Source organism: Pseudorasbora parva, chromosome 20 (genome assembly GCF_024679245.1).
Source record: "Pseudorasbora parva isolate DD20220531a chromosome 20, ASM2467924v1, whole genome shotgun sequence".
Classification (NCBI taxonomy): Eukaryota; Metazoa; Chordata; class Actinopteri; order Cypriniformes; family Gobionidae; genus Pseudorasbora; species Pseudorasbora parva.
Window position 1 is genome coordinate 3,613,243 of NC_090191.1, and position 13,918 is coordinate 3,627,160.

Genomic DNA, 13,918 nt, shown 5'->3' on the forward strand with positions numbered 1-13,918 from the left:
AACAGGGAAGAGAAGACAATGCTGAATAAAGTCGTAGTTTTTGTTATTTTTGGACCAAAATGTATTTTTGATGCTTCAAGAGATTCTAATTAACCCACTGATGTCTCATATGGACTACTTTGATGATGTTTTTATTCCCTTTCTGGACATGGACAGTATAGTGTGCATACACTTACATACGCTGTAAGACTAAATATAAAATATCTTAAAAGATGAAGATGAACGGGGGTGAGACGGTGAATCATTAATGACATACATTTCATTTTTGGGTGAACTAACCTTTAAATACTCAGCTGTATGTGGACACCTTTTTTGGGTAGAAATGCATATTGCATTTTTTTTTTGCTGCAAATAAAACTCCCAAAGTCCATATAACTACTGTAGATGTAGCTAATTTTAATATATAAATTCAGTTAAATCATCGAACATTTGTATGACTTGCCAGTGACTTGCTTGACATAAAGAGTGACTTGACTTGACTTGACTTGATTGTCACAACAAATGACTTGGAATGACTTGCGACTTGAAGGTTAAGACTTGAGACTTGCTTGTGACTTGCTCATGTGTGACTTACTCCCACCTCTGCTAATAAGTAATAGGCTATTTTCTACACTGGTTTTGAGGCTCTCTCCTGAACGCTGGGTTTTGATGGGCGTGCCACACTGGAGCCTTGGAAGTAAACATCCACGGCTAGGATTGGAGAAGATTTGCATATTTAATGAGCTTCAGCTCCACTGTCAGTTCACACGAGGGATTGTTTTGAAAGCGGCAACCGGAATAATTCTGATAGGGCTCGCAAAACATCTGAGCTGGAACTTCATAAAGTAAAATAACTGAGCTGGAACTTCATAAAGAAAATAAAGTTCAACCACTCATTCCTAATATTAGGATCGGAAGGAAGCTTATGCAGCGACTGCGTTCTTCCACAATATCTTGCTATCTTCTTCAGCTTGTTTATTGCTGCTGGCTAGCTTGATCCAATGAGTCGGTGGGCAGAGCTAATGAACTACACGTGCTTATTATTCTGGAGAGGCGGTGTTTCGTCGTGCACTGACGTCAGTACCACAATTGTTTTCTGGGCCTGGTGTCTATAAAAGCTTTTCTTTTATTAACAAGGAAGTTTTCAGCTCTGAAACTTACAGGATATTCTTATATTACCATGACCTTTTATATATCAAAAGCTCAAGGAAAGTTGATTTCACAATTCATCACCCCTTTAAATAACTCGTCATTTAGTTTATAATGGCCGCTTGTGACTATATTTTATTAACTTTTTTTTAAAAACATTTATTTTTATAAAGTGCCTGATAACAGCTAAACCGTTTTCTTCATGTCCAGCAGCGGTGAGTCAGTGAAGGACGATGGCATCTGCAGATCAGCATCGTGACACACTAGATGAGCCGGAGGAAGACAAGAAAGGTAATGAAGGAAAGAATAGCAGTAATGTTAAAGTTGTCCTTTAGGAAATGTGATTAATCTCTGACTCTGTTCCAGTAGAGATGAGCAGCAGCGCTCACACTGGAGTCTGTGTTGATCTGAAAGCTCAGACAGGAGCAGCTATAAATGCTCCAGTACTCGCTGGAAACAACATCACAACTGTGAACTTCTACAGCACTGCAGGAAAAGGTACTGTCACTATAGCTGTGCTTCAGTGGTGTAATGTATCACAGTAAAAATACTCTGTTACAGTACTTGAGTATTTTTTTTTTTTGCAGAATCTATTTGAGGTTACAAGATTTCAGGTTTCAAGGCATAAATATTTATTCTGATTTCAAAAGGCATGCTTTGACATTTGTGATACATACAATGGCGTCTCTTGTCCGCCTGCCGAGCTGATGAACATAAGTTTTTAATCAGCACGAGAAATTTTCTGACTTTAAACGAATAACAATTTACATGCTTAGGACATTTGCGCTGTAAGAATGTACAGATATAAAAAGATATAATCTTCAGAAAAACAGTGTCTCCTTTAGGTAGTGCTTTCTCAGTAGAAGCTGTACTTTACATGAGTTTTATATTGCTGTTAACTTTTACTTTTACTCACCTACATTTCCTAAATATAATGTATACTTTAACGCTGATACATTTTCTCAAAGCATATCCATTACTGACTACAAAATAAAGTCGGCAGAACACAGACTACAAGCAAGCATGTGCTTGCTCGATGATTTCATTGTCCGTTACTGCACTGTAAAAAAAAGAAAAAAGAAAAAAGTTACCTGGTTGCCTTAAAATGTTGAGTTCATTGAAATATAAAATTTGAGTTAATACAACGTAAATTTTTGAGAATCGACAACCTTTATTCAAATATTATTGTTAACGCTTTAGATTATAGCCCGGAAAGTACCGGTACTGCATATTTTTAGTGAATTTACAGCATTATTTCCAGTAATTATAGTGTAACTATAAAGTAAGTATGTGTAGGTATATGGGAACAAGTAAGTGATAATGTCCACCCAGCCGGTTGTTATCTCAGAATAAACCCCGCCAGAGTGATCAGGACCCCGACGCGAAGCGGAGCATCACTCTGAAGGGGTTTATTCTGCGATAACAACCGGCTGGGTGGACATTATCCCGCTTATTACACGGCTACTAGTCTCAAATAAATTAGTCACAAAATATTGTCTTGAGATTAAATAATTTCTTAGCTCTTCCGCAAAGCTTCCACGAAGAAAAACAGTTCCAACCTGCTTTAAGCCTTTATCTATTGCTGAAGATTTGTTTTTACCATATGCTAAATGTTGAGAATGAATGCTTAAAGGGTTAGTTCACCCATTAATAAACCAAGCCCATGATTTACTCACCCTCAAGTCATTATAGGTGTTTATGACATTCTTCTGTCAGACAAATACAATCAGAGTTATATTTAATAAGTCCAGGCTAACGTTAATCCCAGCAGTAGTTGTAGTTGTGTTTGAAGTCCATAAAAAATGCAGCTTTCCCGTCAAATAACGTGCTCCACACGACTCAGATGGGTTAATAGATCCTTCTGATTTGAATCAATGCGTTTGTGTAAGAAAAATATCTATATTTAAAACTTTATAAAGGAAACCTGCCTTGAAGTCTTCCATTGTAACTCATGGCTGTTACAAGATGGCGCCAGCGTTAAGCATAGAAGTAGTACCGGTCAAGATAACTCGTAGTACCCGGATGAGCGGTTGTTAGCTGGGAATAACATACCACTGGAATGCGCGATTAACCAATCAGAATCAAGTATTTCACAAAGCCAAGTAATTATATGTAATATTGGAGGGAATAAAGGGGTAACAATCAGGAAAATTAACAAACTATTTATTGTAATGAGTTCCACTGAGGCAGCGAGGTTGAGAACCCATGTTCACTTTATTGAAAACTTAACATAAATCATAATATAAAACAAAGACTTGAACCAACTTGACTAGACATAAACAGACTTAGCTTAGACTCAACACCCATGGGTTACAACATACAATAACAGACAAAGACTATGGCAAACATGAGGGCTTAAATACACAAGGGCTAATGACAAGACAAGGGACACCAGTGAACAATGATCAACTCATAAACCAATGACAACATGACACAGGAAGGTCATAGAGTCACATGACAATAGAACACAAGTTCTCCAACATCCAATCATAGCGTGACTTTGGCAGGTGTGTTAATTGTATGGGCTCAGGAAACTCGCTAACTTCACCTGATTGTTGAGTGGGGCACTTTTGATTAATTTTCAAAAAGGGCAGAGGCTTGAACCCACAAAGCCTCCCCTCTGCAGTTCCCTGTTGTGCGTAACGTTATGTGTCCTGTCACAAAATGCGGCGAAATCTCCGACACGACATTAATAGTTAGATTAAGGTGTGTACATGTCTCCGATAATGCGACTAAAATATTCATACTCCACATGTCTTAATCCGATTCATGTTTAGTTAGATTATGACTTTAATCAGATTAAGGTCATTAGAAATCGCTGTCTACATTAGGGTTGTGCCGATAGACGATTGTATCGTGTATCGACGATAGGCAGAGAGATCGCCGAAAGCTGAAGCTGTTGGCGATTTCAAGGCGATATTTGGCTCGCTCCCCATGAATATAATAATTTAAAAAAAATCATTATTAAATGAAAATATTATGACCATAGTTATTTTTATTATCATCATCATTACATTAATTGTACTTATTCTGCTTAGCCTTACTATTCACATCAACATCAAAGCGCGTGGTGTTGCACTCACAGGTTATGTGCCGCATATATAGGCTACTGCGAGTGCAACACCACACGCTTTTAAAATGTAAAAATGAGTTACTCTTCAGTGAAAAAAAAAAGTTTTTTTAAAGACTAAAAAACTACGTAGTTTCAGAATTTAATTGCAAGGTGATCAACCTAGCCCTATATTCACAAATTCACATAAGCCACGGCGAAAACGGCATCATCATCATCAGGCTAAAGCATTTTTTTTTCTTTTCATAAATGTACATTTATTTTATACTTATAATAATACAATAACAAATTGCTATATTATAATTATAGGCTATAGCCTATAAATGTGAACAGAGCAATCAGTCAAAAAGTAAAAGCAGCTTTATTTCAAACGACTTAACGACGGAACAACAATGAACAAAAAATATTGCACTGGCCGTTAAGCTAAGATTTCTTGTTAAAGTGCAGTGAAATACTTAAATGTCAGCAGACAATGTATTTTCTAATAATGTGTTTTAGCCCTTGCCCGCTGTATGGGCTACAGAAATAAATAGTCCATTAAAATAGACAGGCTGCGACACCAGGTTGACGGTAGCCTAAAAATAATAAATAACGAAATAGGCTTTAATAAATAAAAAAACACAATGAAAGAACTCAAATAAAACGGCAAAACAATTAAATCACCTCAAATGTATAGGCTACTCGAATGAACTTATTGCTAAAACAAACACAAGGCCAGAAGCAATTAAGACGACAATTATTGTAAGGCAATTCAGGTATCTATTCCCAAAAATGTTTTGTATAAAGAAAACCAGCTAGTTTACTCGCTCAGGTTATGTTGCCAGCTGCACTGAACACGCGTTCCGATGGAGCCCGTTTCACACACACTCCGTCTGCAGTGCGTGTGCGGCGCGTATTTTTTTCCGTACCCATGTTAACGGATGACAGCTTTCACACTGCACGCGGATGCAGTCCGTCAGTCCGTTCCAGGAGCGTTGCGTCTGCAGCAGTGCACGGATCGTTTTCGTACCGAGTCTATTCTTTGCTGCGCTGCGTTGCTGTATTAAAGTGACAGAACTTTGTTTGCATTAAAATAAACAGGTACTGACGCGAAAATCTAGTAATTTAACCACAGATGCATATAATTTAAAATATAGGCCTACTCTTGTTTCAAAGTCAACACATGGCTTTTTTTCTCAAGTTAAGCAAGGAAACGAGACTGCAGGATTTCCTTTAAAAGGTTTAAAAAAGAAAGAAAAGACGAGAGTCGGCTGTTTTTGAATAGACTATTGTAAGTTTCTAATTTAAAATGTGTGTGATTTAGGCTATAACCTATGTTTAAATGTTTTGCCACTTGTGTGAGCTAAATCTAAATATGAATAAATTAATTGAATAAATGCTGTTTATGTAGGCTAGTACGTTAACCTGACTTAGAAGAGTAAACAAAGAGAATTGCAATTCTGACGAGCCATGTTCAGTAAAAACTTTTGGATTTTAAATAAAAAATAATGAATAAATGCTGTGTTTGTGGTATGCAACAGCGGACCAGTTGCACACGGATTGCTTCACGGATGAACCTAGCTAATACAAACACAACACATCTGGTTAACTAGAAGAGCATCATTTCGATTGTTAAATAAGAGGCGATCTGGCGCTCGTTGCCACTGTTTTCAGTGGTGCAGATTTCTCTCGTGGCTCGTGCATGTGCAGAGCACTTTAATCTAACTTTTGTATTCGTTCCGGTAAAATCACGAAAACAAAATGCACAAAAACTGTCCCTGCTCTTCATGCACTGATGATATTCGGTTTTAATGAGAAAAAAATACGAGGATTTAAAGTGTGCAAATCTATGCCTTTATTCACGTGAAAAATCTGGACACTAACGCTATATTGTGTTTAGATGCATCCCCTTATAACACGCCATAAAGTGTGTATCATATGCACACAAAAAACTGCGTAGCCTACCATTTTTAAGCCAAAGCTCATTTTGACGTATACATTCCACGAGATTGCACACTCGTACTATTTATACTCATTTTCGTGAGACTGTCCCACCCACTTTTTAAAACAAAGTTACGCCACTGAATGCTCCGCCCCGACGCGATAAGATCGTGTATCGGCGATCTCACAGGCTGACGATATGACGATTGGAAAAGTAGGCATATCGCCCAACACTAGTCTACATGGTAGCCTCTTAATCAGAGTCTTAATCAGATTAATATCGGAGTATTGTTGTCCATGTAAACATAGTCAATGTCTTCTGAAGTTAAAAAATAAGTGTTTATAAGAAAAATAACAATATTTAAAAAAAATGTAACTATAGACTATATCGACCAGCAGTCATCTGCGTGTGTATGCGAGGGTTGATTTCACGCTTGACGTAACTTGAAGCGTGACGTGTGTGCGCCGAAAAACTCTGGTCATGCGGATGTCTGATGCTGTAGTTTTTTTTTGTTTTTTTTTAATGCTCACAACAGTATACAAACAATAACATAATACATGATGATAACAATTAGAAACAAACAAGACTAAAAGACAAGACGCCAGTTCGCGTGTGCTTTAGATGAAACGTGCATGAGACGCTTCAAGCTTTCATGACGTTCTCATGCGCGTTTCATCTAAAACACACGCAAACACATAATTTAACAATTACTAAATTATGACAGCCTTTCTTGGTGTAATACTTTTTCTTTTAATAAATAATACTGCTAAATTTCAAAAGACATGGGAATCCTCTTAAAGCTACACTGTGTAACTTTTAGTTTATTGTTAGCTAAAAACAGTTATTTCAAAAATATATGTACTCATTAATGTATATTTACTTCTTTCAAGTAATAAAGTATTCTGGTAAGTTTATAATATGCCATTGAAAATACATACGGGTGAGGGGTTCGAATGCCGGTCGCCATGTTGCTCCTCCATCTTGAAAGTACAGTAGCCAAAGAGGGACATACCCGTAAATTCAAGCTTTGCCTTTCGCGTTTTAACACTCGATGGCACCGTGTCGAATGTGAAGAGGGGGATTGCCACGTTAATCTTGGACTAAATCGGCCACCGTAGGAGTTCAAACGAAATCAGAATTGAGAGGAACAGAAACTATTATTCACTATTCATATACCATTTCAACCGCTAGATGGGGGGAAATATCACACAGTGTAGCTTTAAGATCCATCAATGGAAATAACGAAAAAGAAGAAGAGGAACAAGAAAAGAAAGAGAAAGGGACAAAACATGCCTCTTTCTGTCAGGATGTTATCTTTTGAAATTAAAAGTTTATTTTTTTTTAAAAAAAGAAGAAGAAGAAGAAGAAGAAGTGTCTCTAAGTTGCTTTTCAAATAAATAAGTCTGAGTGATATCAGATTGTATTTGTGTTTTTATTGTACTTACCCTGTAATTACATGAAACGAGGGGAACAAGAGCCACTTTAACTTACAGCCCGCACATTCATACTTACCCTGTAACTACACGGATAATTACCCCTTAATTAAAAATAATTTATTAAACCAATTTCCTTCATTGTATCAACTTTTTAGTTTATGAAAATGTTTAATTTCAATAAACTAAAAATTAAGGCAACCAGGTTACTTACTTTTTTAAGTTAAACCAACAAAACATTTTCACAGCGTGTAGTGTCTGACACTTGAGGCTTTGCTTTGTGCTGCACAGAGCAGACACTTCAAAATCAGATTTAAATTATAGACAACAAACCAGTGTGTTATAAACTACAGTACATGTTTTTGTGACAATTCTGTTCTGTTTTTGTTTTTTTTCGTTTCTGTCATATCTATATTAGATCTCATTAGTTGCTATGTTGTCTGATTAGTTAATGAAGGCGCGCGTTTGCTCTATTGTTAGAGTCTTGGTTTTGGGTGTGTTTCTTGAACGGATTTAAAAACTAAAGGCAATGTCCATTAATTTCAATATAAAGTTGGATATTCCAGTCCATTTATTGTGTGTTCTTTCCAAACCAAACAAAAGCACACAAAAAAACATTTCATCAGCCTATCCATTCAGGTACATCACATACAGTCAAAAAGTTTGTTTGACCTTCTTTGCGCACACTTCTGTGCTGTATTGACAACATAAATACATTGTGCACTCTCTAGTGGTGTGAAAGAAAATGACATAGACTTATTAATGGCTCTAACAGTTAATGTCTGCCCAGCTGTTCCTGTTTAGTGTCCTCGGTTACTGTGTGTATTCATACACCTCATTCTGTTCAGTTCTCGTCGGTTATTGTTTGTCTGAACGTGGTTGTGAACCTTCTGAGTTTGTTATATTGATTAAATTCTTTGCATCTATCAATGTCTCCTTTATCATGTGCTTTCTAAGCCATCAACCGTGACAGTTTTCCTATCACTGTAAAGTAATTCATCTGTTGACTAGATGCTTCATTAATGCTGTCGAGGCTGAGAGGATGCCAACATTAGTTCCTCAAGCTGTTAAAACAATGTGACAAAAACACAAGCAAGCCAGATCTAAATGTTTATGGTCATGGCTTTTTTTTACATCTTTTTGCATTAGTTTATATCCAGCTGGATATTTAAAGCTTGTGACATGAGAACGAAAACTGTTTTGTCATGCAGCCGACAGAAACGTACATCAGAAACGCATTTGATTAAAGTCCCTTTATATATAAAGTCGTTGATTCGATTTCAGTTTTATCGTCACTGTAACATATTTTGATTAGATAATTGTCAAGTGTTCTAAAATAAAAGTATACATATATTGTGTCTAATTTCAATGCTGTCTATGGTCTGCATCTACGTAGCTGTGGGAAAAATCGCCACTAACTAACGTGAATGTGACTGAATTATTTCACAGTTGGAAATAACAAATTTGGAATATAACCTTGAACAAAGAAAAACAGGAACAAGCTGGCTAGAAATAAGAGGAAAAGAAACATACTAGGAGTTGTTTTCACTGTACTTATGGAAAAATACAAAAGAGGCTACGTGATATTTTCTCTATAGTGGCTGAACATAATGAAGTGAATGGTGACTTATATAACACTCAAGAGAATAAAGGGAGGACTGTATTAGGCCGCTAAATCTCACTATTCGTTTTATGGTAACGTTTTTCATAGGCAAACATGCTTTAGCTTCAGTAATTTCTTTTGTGTATCTGTATATTGCTCTCATTTGTTTCTCTCTCCTCTCTCCCAGAGAAACACGCAGAGAAACTGACAGAAGAGCAAGGTACAGTCTCAACAGTGTTCACACTAATAGACATGAGTGCCAGGTTTTCAGCTTTTATTCTGTTACACATCTGTTACTGTTAGTCTGTTTATTTTCACCCGTTATCTTCATTAACTGTTTGTCAGGAACGTGATCTGGTTATTGCTCAGTGTCAGTCTGTACTAGTCTGTTTAAAGTGTTTCAGAAGTGATTTAAACAGGTTGGAAGTATTTTGAATTTGGACACCAGTCCAGGGGCCTAATGTACAGAATTAATGGGCATTAATGTAAGAACAGAGGTTAACTGTGAGCAGTAAACCTTACATACAAGAACTAGAGCATTCACTGCCAGTTGTTCCTCCAACCATGTCTTCTGTACTGAGTTTACAAATTAGGCATAAAAAATATATGATGATTGGATGACAATTCTGATTTTAATGCCTAAGGGTATTCCCTTCCACATGTATAATATATTTATCAAGATGAATTATAGTGAATTATATGGAAGATCTGAGGCCTTGGGCTGTAATACTTTCAACAATAATTTAATTACAATATGCTGAATCAATATTCTGATCATCAGATGATGCTGATGTCAAAGCTTTGTCATTTATTTTCTTACACTAATCTTTTATAACAGAGGATTTGATTCTGAAAAAATTCTTGGAAACTCACAAAACCAACATGAAGAAGAAAGCAGAGCGTATTTTTGAGTGCAAGAAAGAAAAAGAAGTGAATCTCAAGGCTGTTTACACAGAACTGTTCATCACAGAGGGGGATATGGAAGATGTCAATCAGGAACATGAGATTATGAAGATTGATGATGCTTTCAATAACAAACAAAAAACAACACATGACAAACCAATCCAATGCAAGGATATAGTTACATTATTAAAGGAAAACAATGAGGAAAAGATTGTGCTGACTAAGGGAGTTGCTGGCATAGGAAAAACTGTCTCTGTGCAGAAATTCATCCTGGACTGGGCAGAAGGAACAGCCAATCAGGATATAGACTGTGTGTTCCTGCTTCCATTCCGAGAGATTAACAGAATCAAAGACAAAGAGTTCAATCTCCATGAGTTTCTGCTGAAATTTTACCCTCAATTGAAGGACCTGGAAAAATCAAATTTATATAAGAAAAGCAAGCTAGCATTTATATTTGATGGACTAGATGAGAGTCACCTGCCTTTGAATTTTCACAGCGAGATATTGAACAATGTTGAGGAAAGATCATCTGTAGACATGCTTTTCACAAGTCTGGTCAAAGGGGAGCTGCTTCCATCAGCCTTTGTCTGGGTGACCTCACGACCAGCAGCAGCCAATCAGATCCCTCCTGAGTATGTGGGTTTGTTCACAGAGGTGCGAGGATTCAATGACCAACAGAAGGAGGAGTACTTCAAAAAGAGATTCACAGATGAGACTCAGGCCTCCAGAATCATCTCACACATTAAGACGTCTCGTAGTCTCTACATCATGTGCCACATTCCCGTGTTCTGCTGGATCACGGCCACAGTACTTCAGAATATTCTCAAGGATATCACAAACAAAACAGAGAACATCAGCACAACACTCACTGAAATGTACATCCACTTCCTGCGGATACAGATGGACATAAAGAGCCAGAAATATGATGGAAAAGCAGAAAGAGAACAAAAAAAGCTCTTGAAGTCAAACAGAGAAATGATATTAAAGTTAGCCAAGCTAGCTTTTGAACAGCTGAAGAAGGAAAACATTGTGTTCTATGAGAAAGACCTGAAAGCATGTGGTATTGATGTGAGTGAGGACACTGAGCTCACAGGAATGATTGCTGAGATCTTTAAGAAGGAAGATGGACTTTATGAAGAAAAGGTCTTCTGCTTTGTGCATCTGAGTGTTCAAGAGTTCCTCGCTGCAGTGTATGTGTTCCTCTGCTACCTGAACAAGAACATGGAGGAGCTTCAGTTTTTCTTTGAAAAAACTACAGTTACACAAAAGTTTCAGTTCTTCTTTAGAAATGTCAAATTTCATGACTTAACAAGGAGGGCCACTGACAAAGCAATGCAGAGTCAGAGAGGACATCTGGACCTGTTCCTGCGGTTTCTGATGGGAATTTCATTGGAATCCAGTCAAAACCTGCTCCAATGGCTGCTCACACACACTCAAGACACCAGAGAGAGCATCACAAAAACAACTGAATACATTAAACAAGAACTACACAAGGACATCTCAGATGAAGCTTCAGTCAACCTATTCTACTGCTTACTTGAGCTCAAGGATCATTCATTATATGAGGAAATCCAGGGATACCTCGGTTCAGATGCACATCCAGAAAGGAAACTCTCATCTTCAATGTGCACAGTGCTGGCCTATGTACTGCTGATGTCAGAGAAGGTGCTGGACGAGTTCAACCCAAAGAGGTTCACGTCATCACAAGCTGACTACACAAAACTCCTTCCAGCTGTAAGATGCTGCAGAAAAGCCCTGTGAGTAATTTCACTGATCACTGTTTAATCAAGTTTAACTCTACATGGCTAAACAACTGAATGTCAAAATATTGTGTGAAATATCTGGCTGATTTTGCAAAACACTGAACATCAGAAAATAATTTGGGTTAATGTTCTGTTTCGGCAGATTTGACGGCTGTGTTCTTGATGAAACATGCTGTGAAACTGTATCTTCAGCTCTACAATCATCAGACTCCCATCTGAAAGAGTTAGACCTGAGTAGCAATGACCTGAAGGATTCAGGAGTAAAGCTGCTCTCTGATGGACTAAAGAGTTCACACACACTGAACACACTGAGGTTTGGCATTCACTCTTTTACTATGTTCAAATATGTGGATGAATAGCCTTTTCATATCTGACTAGCAGATATTTTCCTTGCAGAGGTTAGTATGAATACATCAGTGGTGATTTCTACAAGAACACAAAGCAGACAAGCTGGTTTCAATTTTCACAAAAAGACCATGCATGAATGAGTAAAGTGTGGGACATCCTTGCTTTTAAAGAGAGTTATTAAGCACAATAAACCACAGAAAAGATCTCAATACATTACTTGTGCTGACTGACACAAAGCCGAAAAGCTTGCACAGAAAGATGCCTCGCAGACACCATGAAATCCGAAATATTATATTTTACAATTAAAAACTGAAAGTGTCTGTTTAGTGCATTTTGAATCAGATTTGACCTCGCTTTGCCCATTTCACCTTCACTCTTGACTAAACGATGGTGGAAGATCTGGTTTTAAAGCAACATGTAAAATCCACCTATTCCGCAATATTTTGGATGCTTACCCAATGCTAATAGGGAACATGCAGAGGATTCATTTTGTTTTTCTAGTCGTTGTTAAGAATTATTATTAACCCACCATTCAAGCAATTGCTGCTTATTTAAAATCGAAAGTAAAGTGTTTCACAAATTTACAAATTTATTAAATATATATATATATTAAATCACACACACACACACACACACACACACACACACACAGTCGTGTTTCCATGTTTTATGGGGACTTTCCATAGGCGTAATGGATTTCATACTGTACAAACTGTACATCCTATCGCCTTACACTGCCCCTGCCCCTAAACCTACCCATCACAGGAAACATTCTGCATTTTTACTTTCTCAAAAAAAACTCCCTATGTATGATTTATAAGATGTTTTCCTCATGGGGACCTAAAAATGTCCCCACAAGGACAAGGATTTCGGATATTGCCATCTTTGTGGGGACATTTTGTCCCCATAACGTAGGGATTACCAGGTCACACACACACACACACACACACACACACACACACACACACAAAAATCACATATCAAAATCACAGCCTTTGCTTGATACTAGGGGTGTCCCCGACTAAGGATTTAGACAATCGAATCAGAATTTTCGAATCTCTCTATGGTCGACTGATAGTCGAGTCATCTGTGTGTGTGTGAATGGGTTGGGAGGGGCACGAGACACTAGTCAGCAGGAGGGTAAAACTATTTTTATTTTCCTTTGCTCTAGGGGTGGGCGGATTGACCAAAAATTCATTTCACGGAATAAGATATTTTATTTCACGGTAGCGGTATATATCACAGAATAATAATTTTTCAGGTAAATCAACAAAAGGGACTTGCTTAATATATTAAATACAATATGGTTCGATCCCCGGTTCCACCTGACCAAGTGTCGAAGTGTCCATGAGCAAGACACCTAACCCCAGCTGCTCCCGACGAGCTGGATGGTGCATTACATGGCTGACATCGCTGTAGGTGTATGAATGGGTGAATGTGAGGCAAGATGTAAAGCGCTTTGGATGGCAATAGGGTCTGTTAAAAGCGCTATATAAAATGCAGTCCATTAAATACCACTTTTAAATAGCACATTTAGAGCATTAGTAGTGAATGAGTGAACTTTTAGATCAACCTCACCATAACAATAAATAGGCCACATGTGTGTAGTTTAAAGAGATCAGAACAGATTATTAATACTTTCTCGGAGCATTGAAATAAATAAATAAATAAATAAATAAATAAAACTTCAGCAACATAAAACAGATTTTGCAGAAAGTAAAAAAAAATTAAACATTTGGGGAAAATGTC

At 37.3% G+C, this 13,918-nt stretch overlaps 1 protein-coding gene across 1 annotated transcript; it reads left to right on the forward strand.

Moving 5' to 3' along the window:
- The first annotated feature begins 1,361 nt into the window (after nt 1–1,361).
- On the forward strand, nt 1,362–12,180 carry LOC137049973 (NLR family CARD domain-containing protein 3). Its single transcript, XM_067428721.1, has 5 exons — nt 1,362–1,419; nt 1,495–1,626; nt 9,343–9,375; nt 9,994–11,815; nt 11,964–12,180. The coding sequence occupies exons 1-5, from the start codon at nt 1,362–1,364 to the stop codon at nt 12,178–12,180; spliced, it is 2,262 nt and encodes a 753-aa protein (XP_067284822.1).
- The last annotated feature ends 1,738 nt before the right edge of the window (nt 12,181–13,918 follow it).